The following is a 23,740-nucleotide window of genomic DNA, read 5'->3' on the forward strand; positions in this document are numbered from 1 at the left end:
GTAAACATATAGGGGAAACAAACACTCCTGAGGTATTGGTTTTGAACTGCAATTGCATTTCTTCTAAAGAAAAAGGAAATCTTTAAAATAGTATTAATCTAGTCTCGGAGATCCTATTTTATTCTTCCTTAGAGCAGAAATGGAGAGGACTGTGATGAAAAGGGGGACTCTTAAGGAGTTTATTAAAACCTTTTCTTTTAATATCAAATTCCTGATGTAAACAAAAAAAACTTGTTTGATGAAGAAGGGTAAAAACTTATTTCCTCTTATTTTATACATTTATATGTATACTGACATAGATGTTTGAATTATTACATGATAGTTTTGAAAAATGAATTTTAAGTCCAATTTGTAGCATATTACTGTTACCTTGAAACGTTTTGTTTAGGTGGCTGAGGTGGATTAGTATTTTGCAGTTGCTGTTCAAGAATTGGATCAATATTTACATTATTTTAGAGCTATATTCTGAGGAATGTATATTACAGCAAAACCTGTATGTGGTAAGAAACTCTTTAGTGAATTTTCTTCAGGTAAAAAAAATAATTGTAAGCATTTTTAAAGACTGAGAATTATTTCAGAAAATTTTTAGAAAATTAGATTGTGTCATACTTAAATGAATAAGAAAATTGTTATTAACAGAAGGGGGCAAAAAAGAGGATGAAAAAGAAGAAGATAAGTCACAGCCTAAGTCTATAAGGGAAAGGCGGCGACCAAGAGAAAAACGACGATCTACAGGGGTTTCATTTTGGACTCAAGATGTAAGTAAGCTGCTGCTGCTGGTTTATAGCCTTAGCTTGTAGCAATATGGAATGTGTCTAGTGTATTCTTAAAACAGAGAATAGTTTAGAGTAATACAGTATACAACGAAGTGTTCTGGAAAAACAGGTGCTCGTTCAAGCTATGTATTCTCTGTTTCTCTGTTTTGAAGCTTTCAGGAGCAAAATCAAAATTAAGTCTTAGTTATGTTGATAATGCTAAAAAGAATTCTAAAATACTGTCAAAACCATAACTTAATGGGAATTAATCATGATGTAAGGAAAAAATAATCATAGAACAATTCTTTTCTACTGCGTGCATACCACAGCTGTAAGAATGAGACTTATTATATGGCACATTACAAGCAGCCATGTACTTAAAACTGAAAGAACTGCTGTCAGATTAGAAGGGTTATAGTTAAATGCAGTTTGTTTCCTCTCCTTCTGGTACTGAAAACATGTACTTGTTTGAGAATTTTTATCATATATCCCATATTCTCTATCCATTTTAGTTAGGTAGAATTCTGACGCTCTTAGATTTTCATATTAAAAGCCTAGAATGCCTTAAAATCTCAGTAAGCTTTCAACAGTTTAATTATTTTTCCTCCCACCTCTTTCACCAGAGTGATGAAAATGAACAGGAACACCAATCCGATTCAGAAGACGGAACAAATAAGAAAGAAACTCAGGTAATTTAAAAAAGATAGTTTATTAACTTTTATAACTTGTAACAGATACATTTTGATTGTAAAATTTCTGTTGCAGTTGGATTCAATTAAAAGAGTACATACGATAGCGTTCTTAAGGGTGCTTTCTGATTCATAATTTGTGGCTATGGTTCAGTGTCATTTCCTTTGCAGGCTTTAATAACAATTTTTAACATATTAACAATGCCTAAAACTGATGCTTTTGTCTTCCATTCTGATTATGTAGAATTAGCATCCAGAAAACGTAGGTGAAACTTCTGACATTTAGGTCAGGGACACGTTGCAGCAAGTTACTGGAGGGAGCTTTCAGTTTTTACCTTGCAAAAATCTTTGTTCCATCTGCATTTTCAGATAAATGATGTGCAGTGACTTAATGCACGCTAATTAAAACCATTTATAATGAAGTTCAGTGCTGTCAATAATGTAATTAAAAAATAATATGAGAAGTTAATATGATGAAGTGTAGAAAGTTGAAGAGCACAATGTACCTGATTTCTCCACTGAAGAAAATGGATTTCTGAACATCCTATTTCAGTATTATTAGTCTTGTTAAAAAGTCAGTGGAAAACAGTATAATAGGCTTGATTTGATGGGAAAAGTCCTTATAACCGGAATGGTATGTGATAGTGGGATGAAGAGGGGTCGTAGAAGGGAAGTAGTGACTTAAACTGTACTAAAAAAAGGTATAGCAGAATGTATTTCTTTTGACCTAAGCAGTGGAGTAACACACTACAGAATCAGATTCGTTACTGAGGAATAAAACTCAAGTGATCTTTCTCTCCTTTTTATAAAAGCTTCCATTGCACGTTTCTTAAATACTTTAGTTAAGAGATTTATTCTGTGCCATTTTGTTTTGCTGTATTTTTTATTTCTGTATCCCGTTAACGTAAACGCTTACTCCTGTTTTCTTTCCTTCCACGAGTACATATTATTATCCTTAGATCAGTAATTACTCCATATTCTGTTCTGTAGAAATTCATTTTGGTAGAATGTGCATGTGGTACTTCTGATAGAATTAGACTCATATAGAACTACAGTGAAATAGTGGTAAATCAGACCCAAAACTATGAATATTATCTATGATTAAAAGGGTGAGGGGGTTGGGTGGGATGGTGAAGTGTAGAATTGGCTGCCTAATCATGGCTTGACCTAAGAGTCAAAACATTCTACTAGCCTGCGTACTTCCGACAAAGACTTTGGTAGTTTGGTTTCATTATAAATCAATATAATATCAGATTTGAGTTCATGGGGAGCTCTGAAATAAATTGAACTTGTGAACCAAGTTCACTGTCATATAGCTACAGAAAATGATTTTGCTTTATTGATACAAGTTCTTTTGTCACATCAGCTGCAGAAAATACGAAAACAGAGTGAAAGTGAGTTGAATATCAAAATAAGTATTTCATGTGGTTTTAAGTATTCTTTTCAAATTTTGTCAAACCTTCTATGGAATTTCCAGTAGAGTGTCAAAATTGCAGAAAATGTCCTAGCCTTATAATTTTTATAATCCTATTAACTACGATATATCTTAGAATTTGTATATAATAATTTCATTGCTTTCATGTTAAGGTGTTTTTTTCCTTTGCATACAAATGGTTTATCAGAGTTTTAAAACATTATGTAGATTTCAAGTAACTTCCTCTCTTTGATAAACAACTATTTAGCATTTAAATGATAAACTGAGAACCAAATATATTACTTTTGACAATGCAGTATTTTGCTACCTTAGAAAAATAACAGTGAGATCGTGAACGTTCTGATAGGCAATTTGTTCCCAAATCCATGGCAAAAAGTGTGGGGTTTTTATTTTTTAAATGCCTAAAGAAATTGCACTTTCCTTTTTATAGTTGCTAAATCTACTTTCCCTTTAACACAAATCCTGCATGCTTTATTGTAGAAATTAATTATTACTTGCCTATGAATCCTTTTCAGTTCTAGGAAGAGAAAAGGAAGAGATATGAATAAACTAGAAGTATAATGAAAGACATTGAGAAAATATTTATATTTTTTCAGTTGTGCTGATTATTTGATGTAGTGCTATTCAGAAGACAGAAACTTGGGAAGTACTGAAATTCTTTATTTCTCCCTTATGTGGTGCTGCTGTTGTTTTTTTTTTGCTTGGTGAAGCTACAAGCCAGAGGTAGAAGATGGTAACTATAAACTTCCAAGGGCTTTGGCAGTAACTCAGGAATTTAAACTAAAGAGAGGAGGTCAAGAACAAGCTGTGCAAATGAATGCATGCTACAAAGAAAATTAAAGGACTTTAGACAAAATAATTTCTAGCCTGAAATCTTTAAGGAACCAGAAAAATTATTACCTTGCTCATCTCAGAGGTCTTTGAAAGAACTGTCTTGTAAGATTGCAGTTTGTGCTTTCTTGTTCTCCAGTTCTTCAGAACTGTCTTTTGACTTCTTAGCTGATCATTTGTCCGTAAATGGAGAATATGGAAATCTCCAATAAAGGAGAGCTGTTAAAGAGAAGTCAGACTTTGCTGAGCGCTTCGACAGTTGGAGGTTGTTCTAGTGAAATTTTCTTCAGGCTTTCTAAATTTTGTTAAGACTTTTTTTTATAGGCTTTTAAAAAGCTGAGAATTTCATCAATTTGCACAAAAAATGCCATGTTACTTAAAGGAGATTGGTGTTCCTGCAAGAAGGGGAGTCTTAGAACTAAGTTGTAGGATAGCAGTTCAAAAATAAGGAAGTCAAGAGATCACTTTGACAACTGAGAGATTCTAAGTAAAAGAGCGTTTCTGTGAAGACTGTTTTTCAGTTTGATGTATTAAAAACAAAGAAATAAGAATTTGAGTAAGTACTACAACTATGGTTTGGTTATAATTAAATGGACTGAAATTTTATTTTGCCAGAGATCATATATGTGATTTCTGAAAGGTCAGAACTAGCAGTATTAGGGTAATGAATGTCATTAGGTCTTCTAACTCTGTGGGACTAAACATGAGAAACTGGCATTAATGGTGTTGATTAAATGCTGTTTTCAAATTTTGTTTCTCAGTTTCACTGCTGTGGCAGTTTTACAGAGAAACTGATTTATAACAGTACAGAAAATTCCACCTGACATTGATGTTTTGTTTCCATTACCGGTAATTATCCTAAGCTAACCAAAATGTAATGTGCCTGTCTAGAAGCTTAGTGTACATTTTCAAGTACAAGGTTTCTTTTGGGGCGCCCTTATGGTCTGTGTAGACTGACAGCATAAGGTTAGAAGTAAGTGTTATTTCAGGTTGTGTAGATAAGGATATATATCTCTTAATTTTTCATTACTGCTTGTGCAGCCAGTGTAACTGTGGCTGCTCAGTTCCGTGACTGTACAAAGAACATCCATCTCGTGATTTGGATGCACGGGGAGATCTGTGTTGGCAGCATTTCTCCTCAGGCTTTATGCAAAGTTTGTAGACTTCCCCTTTTTCACAATTTTTTTTGGTCAAAAGTCAAAAATTGTGACTGAGCTGAACTGACAGAAGTTGAAGGGGAAAATAAAGAAAGAAAACAGCTGAGACCGTGCTAAAAAAATACCCCAAATGTGTTTTGTGAAGAGTGAGGGGAACAGGAACAGGCAGGTGCTTGAGAAACGTGCTGCTCTTCCAGTGAGGTGCGGAGGCTGGATGGTGCTTGAGCAGCAGGAGTAGGTCTTCACAGCTTTCAGGGAACTAAAACCACTGATACATAGTTTTCTGAAGATTAGGGAGTCCTTGTCCAACTTCTCAGGTTCCCGGCCTCAGCCAGGAGAACAAGCATGGGCTGCGTCTGTGTTTTCCTACATCTAGTAATGAGTGCTCTCTTACCTCACCAGTTCATTTTGTTGTCCCCCTGTGTAGCTGGAAAATTTTGTTTCTAAGATGGTCTGCGTGTGAATTATTACTTTGCCTTTCTGTTCGGGAAGCTATAGTGCAGCAGGGGAATGGAGATCTGGGAGGGTTTCACATTCCCATGGCACCATGGGGAGCCCGCTACAAGCAAAGAAAAAAAGCCTTTAGAAAGCGTATTTGTTATGAAATAATGTAGGAATGGTTTACTTCTTGAGGTGGCTGTCCTCAATTGTAGGTAAAGGTTAAAAGGATCAGCTTAGCATTTTTCTGTATACTGCATTCCTTCAAGGTAAAAAGAGAAAACCTCCAGTCTTTATGGACAAAGCTTCCTCTGTTTTGTTGAGGTGAGAAGGAAGCAGTGGAAAAGGGATTTCTGAAGGTCATTGATTACATGGTGGAATTTTGTAATCTCATACTGATCTTACTTAAACATACGATAATGCAAGATAAGACTCATACTTAGGTGGAAGTTAATCTTCTTGTGGCCAGTAGCTTAAAAACTATTCATGTATAGGTGTATGGGCCACCTAACCGACATTTTCTATGAAGTCTCTTGCATTCTCAGCATTATTCGTGCTCTTAACAGAACATAAGAATATTAGGAGTGGTTAGGCTACAGCATGTACTTTTGATATTCTCTGTGTAGTAAATGCACTTCAAGGTGTCAGAGAGGAAATCGAGTGTTTTGTGGAGAATATGTCTGTTTTTCTCTATGCAAGTTGAAAAAATACAGTTTCCTTCTAAAAATGGAAACCAAACAAACCACACACCCCCCCAAAAAAACCTCCTATGGGGAAGGCTTCAGCCACTGCTGGGTGAATGATGTTGGGGGATGTCCAGGTGATGATCTATCACTAGGCTTTCTTGACTGAAATGTCCTCACTCAAAATTATTATAATTGGAATATATTATGAGTTGGTATACACCACCCAGAGGAGAAAAAGGTTTGTATTACTGCTGTAATGCTTAAAGGGCACTCCCTCACTCTTAAATCATCACTTCAAATTAAATTTCGCTTGTCAAGTAAAGTGAGTGAACTTTGTGCCTGTGGATTCACCTGGAATGAATGAATGAAAGTAATATAAAAAATGAAATTTTGTCATTTAAATTAAGTCTAATAAGTATTTCCTTATGTTGTTGGTATAGTAGCTAGTTTCCCATCAAGCTATGTTGAAATGATGATCTTCTATTTCATATTATTATTTTGAGCTCAAGGCAATTATTGTGTTGACCTTTCAAAACATTATGCTAACGTTAAAGAAGAGGAAGAAGGAATAGGGAATTCAGGGAACACAGTTCTCATGCCTTTGATAACAGGCAGGCAAATCGCAGAATGCACCGACTGCTGAAATGACTCCAATGTTTAGGACAGTCCAGACTTCTAGAGTGTAATGTTAAGGTCCTTGTAATTCATATTTTGGCAAGCACATTCTAGCACATTCTTCTTTTCTGTTCCAGACATAACAAAATTGAAGCTTGACAATGTTCAGATAACACATACTGTAGGATAGCATATGCATTTAACATAACTGTTTAGCTATACTTGCTCACAGATTGTTATATATTTTATTTAATTAAATTATTGACTTGATCTATTCTTTTTCTCTCTTTTTACCTCGCCCCACCTCAGAGTGATAGCCTTTCAAGGTATGTGCAATTTGAACAAATTAATTTAAAAATTTTCACTGTTTTTTTTTGTTAAATTTCTTTTTAAGTTCATGTACAAATTCACATGATCAGTGAAGAATGAGCAGTGTGAAATTATTCTAAACTTTATGAATACTGGTTGTAATTTAGTGATTAATAGGATAAAGACTTGGCTGAAGATTTGTTTCAGAAACTGCTTCTGTTGAAGGACTGGAATTCACAACACAGTTTTGAAATCTCCTTGGTTTCTCTAATAAAACTTGGAGAATTCATCTAGGCCAATATTTTAGAGGTTACTTTTTAAAAACCTTTCAATTGAAGTAATACTTTTTTTAAAAAATAGGTTTTCTTTATAAATAAGGAATTAAAGTATCTAAGCTAATATAAAATCCTTTAAGATGTAAATATTTGCTTGAATTAAATATTTTAATTTAATTTAAAAGATTTCTCTGCATAGAATGCAGGTACTTGGCAGACTGAGCAATTGAAAATATTTTCACACTGTATCTTGAAGTACTGAGGGAATGTAAAAATTAAATTTGCATCAAAGTAGAAGACGGTGCCTTAACTAGAATATATAATTGCATTTGGCTATTTTCAGCTGGGTAACGGCAAACTCACAACGTTTGACACAGTGAGTGGTCTCAGTTTGAACACAAAGGCCAAGAAAAATGAGAGCTTTTCTTTTACAGATATGATACGGGATCCCTCAGCATGTCTTCAGGTGACCGTTATGATTCAGCACAGGGGCGATCGGGGTCACAGAGTTACCTTGAAGATCGAAAACCGTACTGCAGTAGACTAGAAAAAGAAGATACCACTGATTTTAAGAAGGTATCTGATCCAATAATTTTGGTGTGAAAATAGAACTTTCTTAACTGTTTTTCATACGTTGTCTGGAAATAATCTCATGTTGCATTACAAATGCTGCTTAAAGCAACTTGGCTGAAAGGAGGAGGAGAGCAACTACTAGAATGGGGGAAAATACATGTTACAAAACAGCTTCTGGCTTTTGCACTTTTCTCTCCAAGGCAAGGGAGAAATCCAGAGGAGCCAAGATTCATTTTTTATGACAAATACTATCATATTATTTTTTAATTGTTTGTGTAATTAAAACTGCTTTATACATATATGAAGCCTTTTATTTTATATGTTTGCTAGCTTACATACATATAATGTAAAAATGTGTTTAGATCTTGCTTTAAAATAGAGGAAGATTTGGTTGAAAAGTTTACTGTGGTGTCTAATTTGTGAAGTCTTGAAGCAAAAAAGTGGCAAGTATTTTTTAATATGTGTAAAGTAAGTTATGTGCTCCCTATTCAAAGTTGCTCGTTTCTAGAAATATTTGGTAACACTTCCTTAAAGTGCTTGCTAATTCTGTCTTGAAAATCTATAACTGATTTTTATTTCTTAGACTATTAATGTATTTGTTCACTTTACATGCAGCTCAATCATGGTTTTTAAATTTTTCACCTAATCTCCCTGAATTATTATTTGGTATTTTTTTTTACATTAATATTTTCTCTTAGCTTTATGAACAGATTCTAGCTGAAAATGAAAAACTGAAAGCACAGTTACATGATACCAACATGGAACTTACAGATCTTAAGCTACAGTTGGAGAAGACCACTCAGGTTTGTATAAAACAAAAAAACATGTACTTAGCTGACAAGGTAGATAGCAAACTAGAAGCATCCCACGGTATGGGCTACTCTTTACTAGGCATCAGCTTTGTTTCTTATCCAAAGATGTGAGCGAAGAAGAGTACCTCTCTGTTTCTGAAGAGGAAAGAGGATTCTGGTCTTCAGCTGTGAGCAAAATGTGTGAGACTGCCTCCTGCCTGTTATAAGTAGTAGTGGTTCTGGAACATTGTTGCAGGGTGGGGATAAACACTTTCTACACTGTTAAGCTTAGATTCAAACTGTCAGTTGGGATTGATTGATCATTTCATAAACCTGCTGGCAGATTGGCATAACCTGCCAGTTCTTCCTGGCTGGTTAGATAGCTTTATCTCAGAACCGAAGAGCAAATAGTGCACTCCAGTTACAGATAACTGCTGTCAGATAGCAGTGCGGCATACAGGAATACCAAATATATACACAAAAGTTAAATTTGTCTTAAATTGCTGTAGAAACAGTGTTTCCTGTTCTCAGATCACATTTGCCACAACTTACCTGTGTAGGTACTTAAGTGTCTTCTATGTGTACCCCGTAAATATCAGTACATTGTAAAAAGATATTTGTTTTGTAATGCTTTTAGATGGAAGTACTATATCACTCCTATTTGCCAAAGGCTACGTAGTGGTTAAATTACTTAGGGATGGTCATGGAGGAAGTGCATGATAAATCTAGTTCATTCTTCTTTATTCTTTATTTCAGTGTTACTTCCCTGAACACACTTTTAAATCCTTTTGAAGACATTCTTCAGACAGAATACTGAAATGTCCAATTGAATTGTTTTTCCTCAGTTTTATGTTGTTTAAGAACAAGTATCAATGTCTTTATTAATTTTGTGTTTCAGAGACAGGAAAGATTTGCTGACAGATCACTCTTGGAAATGGAGAAAAGGGTGAGTTTCTGCCAAAGATCTCTTAAGTACTCCAGTTCAGGCTTTTTTTAGTTTGTTTTGCAACCCCTGGCTTGGACGTAGTCTAGTGGGAACAGAAATCTTCCTTATAACTTGCATTTTTTAGAAGATTTGGGGATTTTGGGTTTCACAGTGGCAATGAATGTGAGATACTGTGAGATGGATGGAATTGCTCTTAAAAATTGCCTTCAGGTTGCTGTTGGTTCGTGATGACCAAGTTCTAAGCCACACAGCTCTCCTGGGATCTGCTGCTTGTTCCTTCTCATCCAAAACAATGCTGGCACTCCAGAGGGTTAAGCAGATTCAGAGCGTCTCATCTTCTAATGCATTTCCAGCATTCAGAGACTTTAATTTCCTCAGAGCTTTCCAGAGGCATGCATGTTGTGTTACCAATTATTGTTAGTAATGAAGTAGCTGTTTCTACCTCACAGACATATGACCTTAAACCTGCTAATGATATAAAATTAATCATAATCTGTCTCTTTCCTTGTACTGTAACTTTGTCCAGAGGGAATATGATACTGGGGCGGGGGGAAGAATGAGTAAGAAGTGTAGGAAGAGGGGCATTGGGGTCAGAGACAAACCTGAATTAAATGGGAAAGGAGGCAGGTAATAAATCCATATGTGTGATAGGCTACAGGAATCATTTCAGAAGTTGAACACATGATAATTTTAGGCTGTAGTTTCATGCTAGTTTTTAAAATGCATCCCCATAAAAGTTTAGTACCACAGCAATGTAGAGCAAGCTACATTGGTTTTGTTGCGGTCCTGCCTTTCTTCATGACCTTGTCCACGTGTTTCTTTCTCCTCCCCTGATCCTGGAGTGACACGTTAGACACTTAAACAGGAAGAAAACTAAATGGACTTTGACAGTAATAAGTGTTATGGTATACATTTATTTATCTGTGGTAAACTTCACATTCACTAGCTTTTTATGTTTACTCTTCAGTATTTGAGGTTTTTGAAAATAATTTTTAGTTCTACAGACCTGTCTGGTGTATAAACACCAGATGTATGCATAGGAGCACATGGAGATGTAGAAATGCTCTCAGACACTTCCGGAATTTCCATTATCTTTATCTTCATAATCTCTCCAGGTAATTACAGCAGCCTTTTAGCACCTATTTCTCCCTGATGTTTTGGCATCTTGCTGTAGACAGTGATTTTATCAGTAGAAAAGTTTCATCAGCAGCTTTAATTGGTTTCTTGCTTGCTGTCATGGCCACACAAGTGCACATTTAATTATTTCATCGTTTTAGCTGTGTCCATTACTATATATGTTCCATACTGCAGAGCATTCAGCACTGCAGTGCTAGACATTATTTCAGTTTTAAATTGCTCCTTTGCTTTTTCCCAGAATAGGCCATTGCATTAAAATAACTGGCTAGATTAGAAATTCTTGCACCTTTTTTTCTGTAAAGACATTTAGCCCAACAGCAAATAGCACAGCATAGACTAGACTAGACTACCTCAAACCAGGACATTAGACTAGACTGGGCGTATTGCACTTGGAAGGGACTACAGCGATCATCTGGTCCAACTGCAAAATGTTTTTCAGAAATGTTACTCTTCCTAAATGTATTGATACTAAAGCTAGCAGGTAAAAAAATAAAGTTAATGATAAAGCTGTGTGGCTGAAACATGGTTTGCACAAGATTTAGATGTTCCTTGTATTTTATAATTTTAAGCTTCTTTTCAGACAAGAATTTAAAACAGGAATTTATTAGTGATTGTATTTCCCTTGATGTTAAAATCTGGAGTTACTTGCACTTTGGAAATGACTGAAGCAGGATTCTCAGCTGCTAGTCATCAATAGCTGATCTCCAGGAATAAGCTTACCAAGTTCGGTTCAGATTTGGGATCTTAAGAATAATTTTAGAGACACCTTTTTGATACGTAATGCGACAATGCAAATGTAAAAGGTAGAAACAAATTGTAGAGCTTTTCTAAGTATATTTTTCTGATTATATGACTTCACTTAAAATAAAATATAAAACTTAAGATGTTTATATAAATTACATAGAGAAAAGGGGAGGGGGAAAAGTAAAGTGATGAGAATAAATTGGAAGAAATAAAAAGGCTGGGAGAGAAAAACTTGAAGGCATCATTGAACTATGACATTTTCAAGCTGAAACATACCTTTTCATTAAAGAAGATGGTAACATTTCTTAAACCTAGAATTGCACAGTAATAAAATTTAGAAAATACTGGCTTTGAATTTTATTTGAACTCAGCCTTCAGAAGTGGGTTTCCATCATGTGATTTGGTGATACGTTGTCAATGTGGTTCATTTGAGAACTGTTTACTAGAAAGGGGCTATTTTCATGGGGATGGGGGTGCAGATCGGATCACAGATGCAAGGTTCTAGCAATGCATAGGCAAAAATAAGGGTTTTATTAGCAATCTGTCACTCTGAAAAGTGCACTAAAAGTCCTTTGCAGAATTTCATATGATGTGATAATAAAACTCAAACTGCCATGTTGCGGTCTGGATCAGAATTCAGCATTGTAGGTACCTTTAACCAGTTTCTCCCAAATTTAGAATTCATTGTTTGGGAATTTCGGTTTTGGAGAGGTATATTTTTTGATACTACTGAATATACAAATATATGTAGGCATATACATCTGGATTTACTTTTTAATAATTTTATAACTCTGGGGTCAATTATTAACCTGTGTATATCCTTGTACCTCAGGTCACTGCACCAAGACTGTGGTTCCTAATTGCTTTGATAACTACAAATGAGCTATTGTATTTTAGAAGCTGAGAGACCAGCGTGTATTTTTTTTCATTTTGAGCATTACAAATGCTCCTTGGCTTACCTTATAGAGTTCATGAAGTATATCATAAAATTTTAGACTGCATAAATTGCAAACCCTTTCTTTGAGTCCATGGACTAATCAAATAATACTGGCAAACCTTCCCAGTAAAACTGCAATCTGTTATTTTGTTGGCATTCCTCAAGCCAGCTCCTAAAACAGTAAGCAGTTCAGGAAAAAGGGAAGCGTAACTTCATCTAATCAGAACAAGACGTTTTTACAATAAATCTTACATCTAGGCCAGTCCATTGAAATGTTTCTGTTATATAATGTGAAGTATACAAAGTTAATGAAATAAGGATTTTATTGAATTGGTTTTTATTGCTAATGGTTGTTCTCGGACAAGATCAACATGCTAGTTAAGCAAAGGCATCGAAAGGACTAATGGTTTTTAACCATCTGAAATTTTGAGACTTATTCGATCATTCCTTTCTTGGTAATGTCAGGAATTATCAAATACTGCTTAATATAAGGGCACTGATAATATATGATAGTCTACAAAGCCAGTAGGTAACTGGTACAATTCTAAGTAATGTAAGATGGTGTGGGTTTTTGTTAGTCACTTGCTTACTACAGTTAACTCGCTGGTACGTACTATGCCCGGTACTGTCAGTCAGTGTTGTTGCGGGAAAAGTCTTAACTCAAAGGAGTTAGGGACATTAAGTACTAACAGCTGCAGTAATCTATTACTTTGATAAACCTTTAAAGTTGTTTGCTAAAATGGGAAAATGTTGGGGTATAACTGCACTATGATTAAACTAAATTCAAATGATTTATATCTGAAAGGTGACCGGCAAGAGTCAGTATCTACTGGGCGGTATGATCTAACCAAAGTTTTACACACCTCAGTCAATGCTGCTTGCTGTTTGCGTAACACCGTTGTATGCAGATGCATATGTCCACTTCGCAATAATCTGTTGCTTTTGCCTTTCACACTTCGGAAAAATCTGAATGTAGACTACTGATAACCGCAGCTGCTTTTAAATGAGATACACTGCATTGTCTGACACAGGAAAGCAAGCAATCAATCAAGCTATAAACCCCTGAAGTCTATTGCATTAGCTATTCACCTGTCAGATGTGTTGAAAATTAGGTTTAAACAAAATAATGTCATTTAGAAATGTGGTAGTGTGTCTGCACTGCAGACTGCAACATAGTATAGAAAACCCTAAGCTAACTTTCAATAAGCTAGCTCGGGTACTGTAGTCAGTGGAATCAAAACAACCTGAAGTTCTCTACAAAGGATAATTTCTCCTGCTTCTCAGGTAAAAAGGAAAAAAAAAAAAAGAAAAGAATACTATACTAGAAATGCAGAAAATATTCAGGAAGCATTTGCTCAAGAAGCTGTTGGTCTTACATAGCTAGATTCCTTTGGTACTCAGCTGAACTCTAATGTAAGTTTGGGTGTATCTACGCTACGTTGCAGTTTATAGTGTGGACAGATCCCACTGAGCTGAGACATGTTTCAGCTACCTTTGCTTGTCTGTGAAAGCTTACACTTTTGTGCTTGTTTCTTTTAATGTTCTTATTTGTTTCTGGTCATTTTCTGCATTTCTTGTATATTAAGCTATTACGGAAGCCTGGCGTCCGTAATAAAAATGAATTTGAACAAGTGGTACTTACGACCTCTCTAAATTTGTATAAAGAAAGGGGTATATTTTGTAGGACTTGATGTATCTCTTTCTCCTCAGATATTAAAAATCCATATTGACAACATTTCTATATATCACTGCCGTCACAAGTTTCCTGTCCACACTATGCTTTTGGTTGTATGATCTTTGAAACTTGAAGTATTTCACTGTTACCACAGTATTTACAAGCAGTAATTTCTTTTAAATAGTGTTGTTCAGTGTTAACACACATCTTTTGATTTAGGAAAGAAGAGCTCTAGAAAGAAGGATATCTGAAATGGAAGAGGAGCTGAAAGTAAGTAAACTATTACGCGTTAAACTATAAATAACAAAGTGTATGACTATGTCAGGGCAACGTGTAGTCTGGCAGTATTACTGGTCTCTATAATTTCATTAGAAAATAGCTAACTTAAGCTGTGTTTCAAAATCCCTCATGTAACATATAGCTTGTAGCGAAGCTGTTACACCGGCATAAGCAGTCATACACGTAGGACCTCTAGAGAGCACACTGTGACTTAATGGTTTTATAACATATTGGCTAACAAGAAACATTTGGAGATGGTTGGATTGAAACATACCCTGATCTAATGAAGATGAAATTGCAATCTATGTTTTTGATGTGATATTCTGTATTTTATACACATATATATATTTACAACTTAAAAATAATGGTAGCTTATAATTCTGTAGATATTTAAGCATTAAATGTGGCTTCAGCCTTTATCTCATGCTGTTTAAATTATGTATTAGACAGCATGTTACCCATATCAAAACTTTTGTTTGTATAGAGTGAATAATAATCAGGTTTTAGTTAACCAAAAGCAGTGGATAGATGTCAGACGTTGACAAATAAGTACCATTTACCACATGCACTGATTTCTTATTTTTTTTTCAGCTATGTTTAAACCGAATCCTAGAAGGAAAATACGTTTTTAAATAAATTTCTGGCCTTGATTTTTAACCAGTCATGGTACAACTTTTCTCATTTCCTGGTTTATCGATGTTAAGTCCTCCGATAGGATTAAGAAGGGTGAGAACTCTGGCAGGTTTGTTTTGCATCATGTCCGTGGATAACTGGAGAGGGCCAACCAAACCAATAAAGCTAAAGTATGTCCAGAAAACTATCAGAACATGATGAAACAGAAAACATTTTTGCACTCCAAAATTTTAAAGTAGCCCTGTTTTGACATTTGATATTTGTCACTGATTAATAAAAAGTTTCCTTTCAAGCTCATTTTTGAGCTCCCTCTGGTGCTTGGAAATGGTACTAACTTCCAAAGACTTTTCATTAAAATACATGCATGAAGTTTTGTTGAAATAATTGAAGCTGACAGGCAGATGTAGGCAGAAAGCAGCCACGATGCCTCCGGCTCCCTTGGATTCAGGCCAAGATAGTTTGCTGTAAGGGAGGACACAACACAACGTCTGTGGTTCCTTGAGGGGTCTTTAGGAGTGAAATATGTAGAAAGCAAACTGGTATACAAAAATAACTGTGTGTGAGAGTGGAAGACAGGATGTGAGCTTCTGTCATCAACCTGTTAATTACTGTTAGGGAAGGTTGGGCTTCTGAGAAAAATAGAGAATGCAAATATATTGCCTTTTTTTTCCCGAAAACTTACTTTCAATTAGCAATATTTGAAAGTTTTGAATGAAGGATTAAATAGTCTTCCTATCATTTGTTGCACTGCTGTGTAAAAGTATATGTTAAATGTGTCATTATTTACAGACTTTTGAATAGGAGATTTAGTTTGTGCAATTAGGATGTTAAGTAAAGAATTCCAGGAATAGCTCTCATTGTTAATGTATCCTGAACTGTTTTGGAAGGCTGTGACTAATCACTGCTGGTTCTTAGATTGCTTTTCAAGAATGTGCCACTTGCTTGATACTTTCCTTTCACAGCGACTTATCTACTTTAAACAGGACTCTGTCTTCTAATTTTTCTTTCAATTCTGCTCATCTCCAGTTCTTTTAAACATAATAGACATGTTTTTTTCCTTGTTTTCATTCCTATTTCTTTGATTCCTGCAGAACCTGCAACAAATAAAGCAGATTCAATCTTTGAGACACATAAATGAGCGCCTGGTGACTGAGAATAGGGCCTTGACCCGAGTGGTTGCCAAGCTGTCAGGGTCCCATAGGCAACTGCGCTCTGTGGACTTGTAATTTCTTCCTTCTCCTTTGTGTAGCCAGGCAGGTGTTGACATTCAGTTTGTGCTTGGGTAGAATTTTCCTATTAACACTTGTGTGTCAGAAGCTGACTTACTGCTGCTCGGTTATGGAAGTGTGGCTAAAGCATGGTGTCCGGTGTACCAACTACAGGTGTTGCAGACGTGTTGGTATGGTGTGGTATTGTCCGTACTAGCACTGAAGCTTCTCCTCGCGTACTTGAAGATAAATTGGCAGTGATCCAGGAGACCTTTGACACGTTAAAACCTTGGCAACAATTGAAAGGATTTGAGTTCCCACTAGGATACGCTGAAGTCACTCCCTTGTTTTGGTGTTTGAGTAAATGCTCAAATAGATAGATGTGCCTCTAGTTTTCTAAAAAATTGAAATTAAGAACTGAGCTTTCTTACTGCCGTATAATCGAAGTGCATAGAATTGATAAAGATCTAGGCTCAAGTAAAGAATGTTTGAGAAGTGGTTTCAGTACTGTGCATTCCTGAACAGTTGCATTAGCAACTTTATTTCTTCCATTTCTGTGTTTAGTGTTTAGAGGGGACCAAAGTCTTTTCTTCCAGATTTGTATTGGAATTTCAAGTCAATTAATATTTTCACATATTAACTTCTCGTGTGGTTCTGGCCAATCCTTATTTTTATCTAGACAGCTTAAAATAGCCAGTTTCAGCACTGAGTTAAGGTTATTGATTTATATTGCTACATATGTACGCATTCCAGTTGTGGACCGGAATCCTATCATGCAAAGACTGTACAAGCACAGACACAAAAAAACCTGCCTAATGTGTCAGACTGGTTCATACTTACTAGGTCATCTGGTTCAGTCCCCTTCTGTTAAAGGTAAGAGCTGTTTTGAGTTTCATCTTGGAAAAAAACGGCAGTTTGTTGTCCTTAGTGTTATTGGAGGGCTGTTTCAGAAACCCACTGCAGGTTCAAAACTTCTAAGCGGAACAGAATGTGGTTTCATTCCACACCAAATCTATATGCCTTTCATCCTCCTTTAATATAACTACTGTGTAGGTTGGAGGTTTCAGTGAGCTTTTAAAACCTGTAGGTGAAAAAAAAAATTCCCTTCTGCACAGTGACTCTTGCTAAACTGCTTCCCCTGCCTGCCCTGTCCTGCTTAGAAGCAAGGCAGTAAACTACAGTTTTTCCTTCTGCTCACAGAGTCCAATTGGGGTTTTCCCCACCAAGAGGCATGAAATAAAGGGAAGGTTTATCCTTGGCTTTGTGTCTTCCTGGAGCTGGTCTAACAATAGGATGTGGATAGAAAGGTTGTTCCTGCTCCAGGCCCTGCATTCCTCAACAATCCCTTGTGTTAACCCTTGCTGAGCGAGTCAAGTCAGCTCACTGACCTGGCTGAAAACAAATCCCTTTATTTGTTACATTACTTGATCCATCTCGCCCTGGCATTGTTGAATCACGAAACTATCATGCAGAAAGCAGCAGGAGAGTACAGGCTGCGTGTGAAGGAAGAGGTGCCCCTTTGGGGCAGCCCGTCTTACAGCAGCTTCAGCCGGCAGTGTGGGTTTCCAACACAGCTGAGCGAATGTAATAACTGCTGTCCACAGCCACCCGTCCATACCATCTCTTTTTGCTAGCACTGGCATTCCTTCAACCATGGTAAGCCAGTTCAGGGTGTTAACCCACAGAAAACTATTCAGTATTCCTTTTTGTAGGGGGGGGGGGATTCAACAGCAGATCATTGTGGAGCTGGAGGAGCTAGGCTAGAAAAAGCCAAGCGCTGGAAACGCAGCAGGGGGGCTTGACATTACGATGGTAGCTTAACCATAGCAGTGTGCCTGATTAATCTGAACAGGTACCTTAACAATCCCGGAGTTTTTTATAATCTTAACTCACAAAGCTGTTTTGTATGTAAAAACTGTTAAATCCTCCAGCAAACACAGACATTATTATTACTGTACAGATCTGAGTTGGCTCCACGTATGTCAGGCGATCGTTGAATAATTATTTGCTCAACTACATACAGCACTGCAAAGTTCCTAGCTAGTCATATCAGACAGGCAAAATAGTGCATTTTTAACAATCTTATTCAAAAATCTCATCACAGAAGATTCTCATCACAGTATCATCTAGATACTTAACTATTTTAGTCAGAAGCAAATTGGAATTGAAAATGTTAAGTACAGTATGTAACTGTAATTTCACTGGATTTACTGCAAAGCTGCTTTTTTCCTGCCTCTGCACGTTAGAGGTGTGTGGTTGTCACCTTGTGAGAATTTTGAGTACCATAGAGATGCACTACTCCAAGAAAATTGCATAAATGTCTTTGGCTAGGTTTAAAGTATGTGGGGATTAGTATAGATGGGAAGCATAAGTATGGTAGGTTACTTGAGCTTATCCTTCCTGATCAGCCTCCTGTTACTCAGAACTGCTTTTGTCTCCTGCCAGCCTTCCCTTATTCTTTACCAGACTCATAACAAAAGAGAAAATATTTTTCTTAATGCGTATTCTACCTGTTAGTTTAATCAGGATTAAAAATCTGTTGACAGAGATTTGCGGACATGTAATGGTACTGGATTATGTTAAAGCTTTAAATTTGAACAGCGGCTTTTTTGTTAAAATATTTCACCAGAAAATACACCAGTCTGTGGGTCTGCCTGTATGCAATTTAGCATTACTGGCTGCAGGTCCCCAGTCAGCGAGTTGGAAGAGGACTGTGAAGGTCACTTTGAGCTTTCCTTGGAAGGCATACATGACAACACCTGTTCAGATACACAATTAAAAAGAACAAAACCAGACTTCCTTGCTTCCTTGTGCATAGCTAGATGAAGGCTGCTGTGGTTTCATGCAGGATCTTTGGTACCAAGTCCGTAACAGAACGAAAACGAGGAAGGAAAGGGGTTAGTTGCTTCGCCTGAACAAATGGCTGTTTCATTGCTTGCAGCTACGCGCCACGGAACAACGCCAGGTTTATCCTGATATTACAGGTGCGTGCACAAATGCACGGCACGCACGCCTGTTAGCTGGGTATGACTCCTAGCGCGCGTGTCTCAGACAACAGTGGTTTTTTACAGCTTCAAAAACTTAACACAAAACTTAACACTTGAAAATTGCCAAATGATTACTTGTGTTGCCCAATTTCAAACACCTTGACGTGGTTTTTGGAAGTAATCAGCATTTTACAGCACTTCCTGTTCAGAGCGTGGCTCTCACTTGACTATAATGGAAGCTTCCCTCTGACTCTGTGAAGAGCTGGGTTTAGGTGACTTGCCGTAAGCTCCGCCATGAAGCAGAGTTGGAATCCAGGTTAGCAGAATGATTTTTACTTAGTCTAACTGTGGAGACCATCTTTTTTCCCCTTACAGTCTCCCATCGTCTTCATTTCATATACTCTGATATCGGCAGGTAACTGAACTAGAGATCCTCTAACCTCAAGTTATCTTCAGTGCCCGGTCACGTTTTACTGTGAGAGGGTGTCCTGTTTGGGGAACCGAGTGTGGACGGGACTCCTTTGGAGGAAATGGGGAAATGAAGCCTCTAGCGTAATGCACAGTTAATTAACCCTGCATTTTTAAACTTCTCAGTTCTTTCTGTTCCGTTATAATTTTCTGAATATAATGGGGTTGAAAGCATAATTTTGTTTGAATAAAATGAAAACAAAACTAGTGGCAAGGAAATTTCATCGCGAAAAACGATGTAGCAGTTGTTACACAGGTCGCCAGCTGGACTTAGACCTCTTGCACACACTTACACCTGAGGTTACTGAATAACCGCTCTGTGGGAATGGGCTGTTACCTCCTGTGTAAACCTGCTGCTCGAAACCATACGTGTAATTTAGCCAGGAGTATTATAGGTGGTTTGTTATCAGTGTGTGAATGTAGATAGGCAGAACTGCTGAGATTACTTCTGGTTTCTCTGACAAGTTATATTCTCCCAGCACAAACCTCTGCACACTGACGTGTCCTCCTTTCCTGTCTGATCCTGTCCAAATCTCACCTCACTTGGCTTTTGCCTTCCAGCTTTTGTGCTTGCGTGTCACCCATCTCCTGTGGCAACCTTAACTTGCCATCTCCTAACTTGTATGCCTGAGTATGCAGCCTGGCGTTTCAGCGATCTCTTTCAGTGATCTGATCTTGTGTGAACTATGCCATTCAGGGATATGATCGCAAATTAGAGGATGTGTGCTTCAACACGGGTTTGGAAGTGGTTGGAGGATTAACGCTATGAGCTAACAAGCTGAATCACACTGTATCTGATGAGGATGAAATCATCCAAGAGCACAGTGGTGGATGTGCTTAGCCACAGCATGTTTTTTTGAAACTGTGCAAGTGCGGTGTAGACAAACCTCTTTAAATTGTTGGCAATTAACATTTCGTTGTTTTGCGCTGAAATTGGAAGCATTTAATTACTTTCCTCATGGTATTATAAATGCTTTTGTTAGAGGCTTGTCATCTGCACCACCGAGTTTTAGTGCATTTGGTCCAAGCAAATGAAAACTCCTAATCTGTAACTCTTAACTGTATCGTGCAAAAAGGTGTTATTTTTCTGAACGGTTGATATGAAGGGGGAGAGCTGCCAAGATGCTTAAGCTGAAGGAAGATTTTTATCCCCAGTGCTTGCCTAGTCTTGCTGCTTTTACTTGGCATATAACAGCAAATAACCATCGTGTTTCATTTTTCATAGATGCTACCAGACCTGAAGGCAGACAACCAGAGGCTAAAAGATGAAAACGGGGCCTTGATCAGAGTTATAAGCAAACTTTCCAAATAAAGGGTTTACTACAGCAGCAAATAACGGTATTGCACATCACTAGTAACTCCAGTGGACCATACTGTGGCAGTCACTGGAAGTGTGGGAAGATCCCTTGGAGACTGTCATTTTCAGATATCCTGCCAAACGCCCTCTTACCTGTGTGTTTTTTTGTATCAAGATCATTGTTTCTGTTAAAATGCAGCTGCTGAGAAGATAAAATGACTGAGAAATCTTGTTTACAGCTACAGCATAATAAGGAAAGTGTTCAAGGCCAGATACGCCTCAGATATTTAACCAGTAAGCCTTAGTTGTACATAAACACTTTTACATCAACAAAAGCTTTCAGCTCTCACAGAAGACAGTTACTCAATAATGTTTTTGTTGTGCCACAATTCCCAGGTTTTTTTCTATACTCAGTTTTTCTTTAAATCTTAAGTTTGGATTTTTTTTTTCCCTTCTAATTATTCATGTACCAGATTTTCTTGTACAGTGTTTTCACAGCTTTACCATTTGCAGAGACCACACACCCTTTTAAATTACATATTTGTGTAGCTACCTAGAATTGTATTGTCCAACCACCTGGAACAGAGATGTTTGGTGGAACATTTGCTTTCACTGTTTGTGCAATATGCATTTATTTCCTATACAAAATGCTTTAAAAGTCAGTTGAAACTAGAAATATTTTAAGAGTCCTGTTTTCTGCCTTTATTGGTCACTTTAAAAAATAAAAAAAAAGAAGTTTGTAAGTGAAAGATGTTAGCTCCTGTAATCGTCACATTCATTTGAGCAGGTACTGAGTGATGCTGTATATATAAATGTGTACTGGTTTGATTTTTCAGACCACCACGTGGCATGCTTGAATATATTTCCCTATTGCAAATGTCTGTTAATGCAAATTAGGCTACTCCAGAATAGTGTGTTTAACAAAATTCATTAATTTTTATGGTATAAAGAATTTAGACATTGTACATTGTATGGAGCCCTATCTTTACAAAAGGTCTAAACTATATAAAATACTTTATTATCTTTTCCTCCCATTTTTTTTCATTTGATAGTGTTCACCATAATAAAAAATTGCATAAATATAACTGCTTCACTACATTTCACATACCTGTATTTATCTGAGTGCTGTCCAAAACTGTTGTGCTAGCCAAAGTAATGTACTAAATCATTTGAAAAACATAACCCATTACACTCACATTAATGTTTATATGCACTGTTGTTGCCATGTGAGAAGGCATCCAATTTGATAACACCATCACGTCAGACCATTTTCTACATTTCAGTGGCCTTTCAAAACGAAGAAGTACTTAAGTGAAAATCGCTTTTGTTAGAAACAGCTTTTATATTTTCACTAAACCATTCAAAATACGACATCCTATTGGTACATAGTTTCTTGCCTAAAACCACTGAACAGATCAGCCATTAAAACAAATTGTACATTGTAAAGCTTGTAGTAGCTATTGTATTATTGATTATATTGTATACTATATTAAATGTGAATTTGTACCCCTTCATTTAAAAAGGTCATTGTGTTCTACTGCCTACTTGGGGGGTGGGGGTTAGTTTTACGGGGGTGGGATACGTTTGGGTAAGGAAGACATGATGTCCTCTCTCTGTTGATTGGTTTTTTGGAGATGTAAGGTTATGCTCTTACTACCAAGCTCAGGATTCTTGATTTTAAAGGTACACGGATAGTTTGAGATATCTTATTGTAATTGATCTGTATGAGAGGTGGGTCTGAACCATAGGGACTTCCATTGTCTTACGCTAACATAAAGAATTGAATGGCTGCAACGTATTGAGTTCTGTTACAAGACAGTTAGGCATATTCTGGATTGTATTTGGTAAAGTTTGGGTGCCTGTGAATGATTAAATAAGTGTTTCTAATATTTTAGTGTTTTATATTTAGGTTATTTATTCTTTATATCTAAAAAATGAATGGCTACTGTGCTATATTGATTTTATTGGTAGTACTGAGCAGACCTTGTATCTGCATGAAACTAGTTGCAAAACCCACTATTTTGGAAAAAAAAAATTGTATTTTGACATATACGAATAAAATGAATACAAACTATTTTAAATGTGTGAAAGTTTTACTGAGAAGACATTGAAATTTGTTATGAATTTAAACCATGTTATAAGTTTGCTATTTAAGTTCTTTGGTGGGCATTTTTCATTCATTGCGTTACTTGGATGCAAAGTTCAAGTACCTTTTGAAGATTGTACTCAAATTGTGATTATTTGCACATCATTGTACATGCACATCTGTAAATGCAACAGTAAAAATGCCATATTTATGCAATCTGTAACAACTTGGACAAATGTTTATATATTTTACATAAACCTGTCTGTGTGCAGAATCTGAGAACCATTTTTTACGTAGTATTAACTGAATCTCACAAAGCTATTGCCAAACTTGTGTCACCATCATATTGTACTGACCGTGTCACAGATAAACACATCCCCAGAAAATCCAGCTTCCACAGAGGCAAAGCGGGTAGCGGAGGACACTTTTATTGTTTAGGAGACAGTCTGCATACGAGAAATACATTACTGCTGGCTCTGGTAAGCGTCCTTAAGCAACTAGTGGCTTAAGTGGTAATTCAAAACAGTGACTTTTATTTCCCAGAATTAACATCAAATACAGATGGAGGCATGGAGGTAGCTGGTGTCTGGAGAGCTGAGAGGCAGAGGGCATCCCCAGAACCAGCCCCAGCCATGACGGAAGCCAGAATGCAGGGAAGAGGAGTGACCGCAGGTGGGACGGCCGCGCGGGCGGCAGAGTGCAGGCAGGGTGAGGGCAGCATGGCTGTGGAAGGACTGTCTGACTTTAATGGGTCCGCACGGTAGCAGTTACCTAGAAGAAAAGACTCTG

At 36.8% G+C, this 23,740-nt stretch overlaps 1 protein-coding gene across 5 annotated transcripts in view; it reads left to right on the forward strand.

Annotated features, from left to right (window-relative positions):
- The window catches only part of PPP1R12A (protein phosphatase 1, regulatory subunit 12A), a 76,840-nt gene extending 53,904 nt beyond the window's left edge, over positions 1-22,936 (forward strand). For 2 of the 5 annotated variants that reach the window (XM_009882627.1, XM_009882631.1), the window contains 8 exons: positions 640-758; positions 1,379-1,444; positions 6,916-6,932; positions 7,625-7,766; positions 8,462-8,566; positions 9,453-9,500; positions 14,213-14,263; positions 20,794-22,936. In XM_009882627.1, coding sequence (XP_009880929.1) covers positions 640-758; positions 1,379-1,444; positions 6,916-6,932; positions 7,625-7,766; positions 8,462-8,566; positions 9,453-9,500; positions 14,213-14,263; positions 20,794-20,880 — 635 coding nt within the window. In that variant the 3' untranslated portion in view covers positions 20,881-22,936. Of the gene's footprint in view, positions 1-639; positions 759-1,378; positions 1,445-6,915; positions 6,933-7,624; positions 7,767-8,461; positions 8,567-9,452; positions 9,501-13,123; positions 13,155-14,212; positions 14,264-20,793 lie in introns of all 5 variants that reach the window. The other 3 variants (XM_009882628.1, XM_009882629.1, XM_009882630.1) reach the window with 3 other exon arrangements.
- The last annotated feature ends 804 nt before the right edge of the window (positions 22,937-23,740 follow it).

The sequence above is a fragment of the Charadrius vociferus genome, unplaced genomic scaffold, assembly GCF_000708025.1.
Source record: "Charadrius vociferus isolate BGI_N301 unplaced genomic scaffold, ASM70802v2 scaffold72, whole genome shotgun sequence".
Lineage (NCBI taxonomy): Eukaryota > Metazoa > Chordata > Aves > Charadriiformes > Charadriidae > Charadrius > Charadrius vociferus.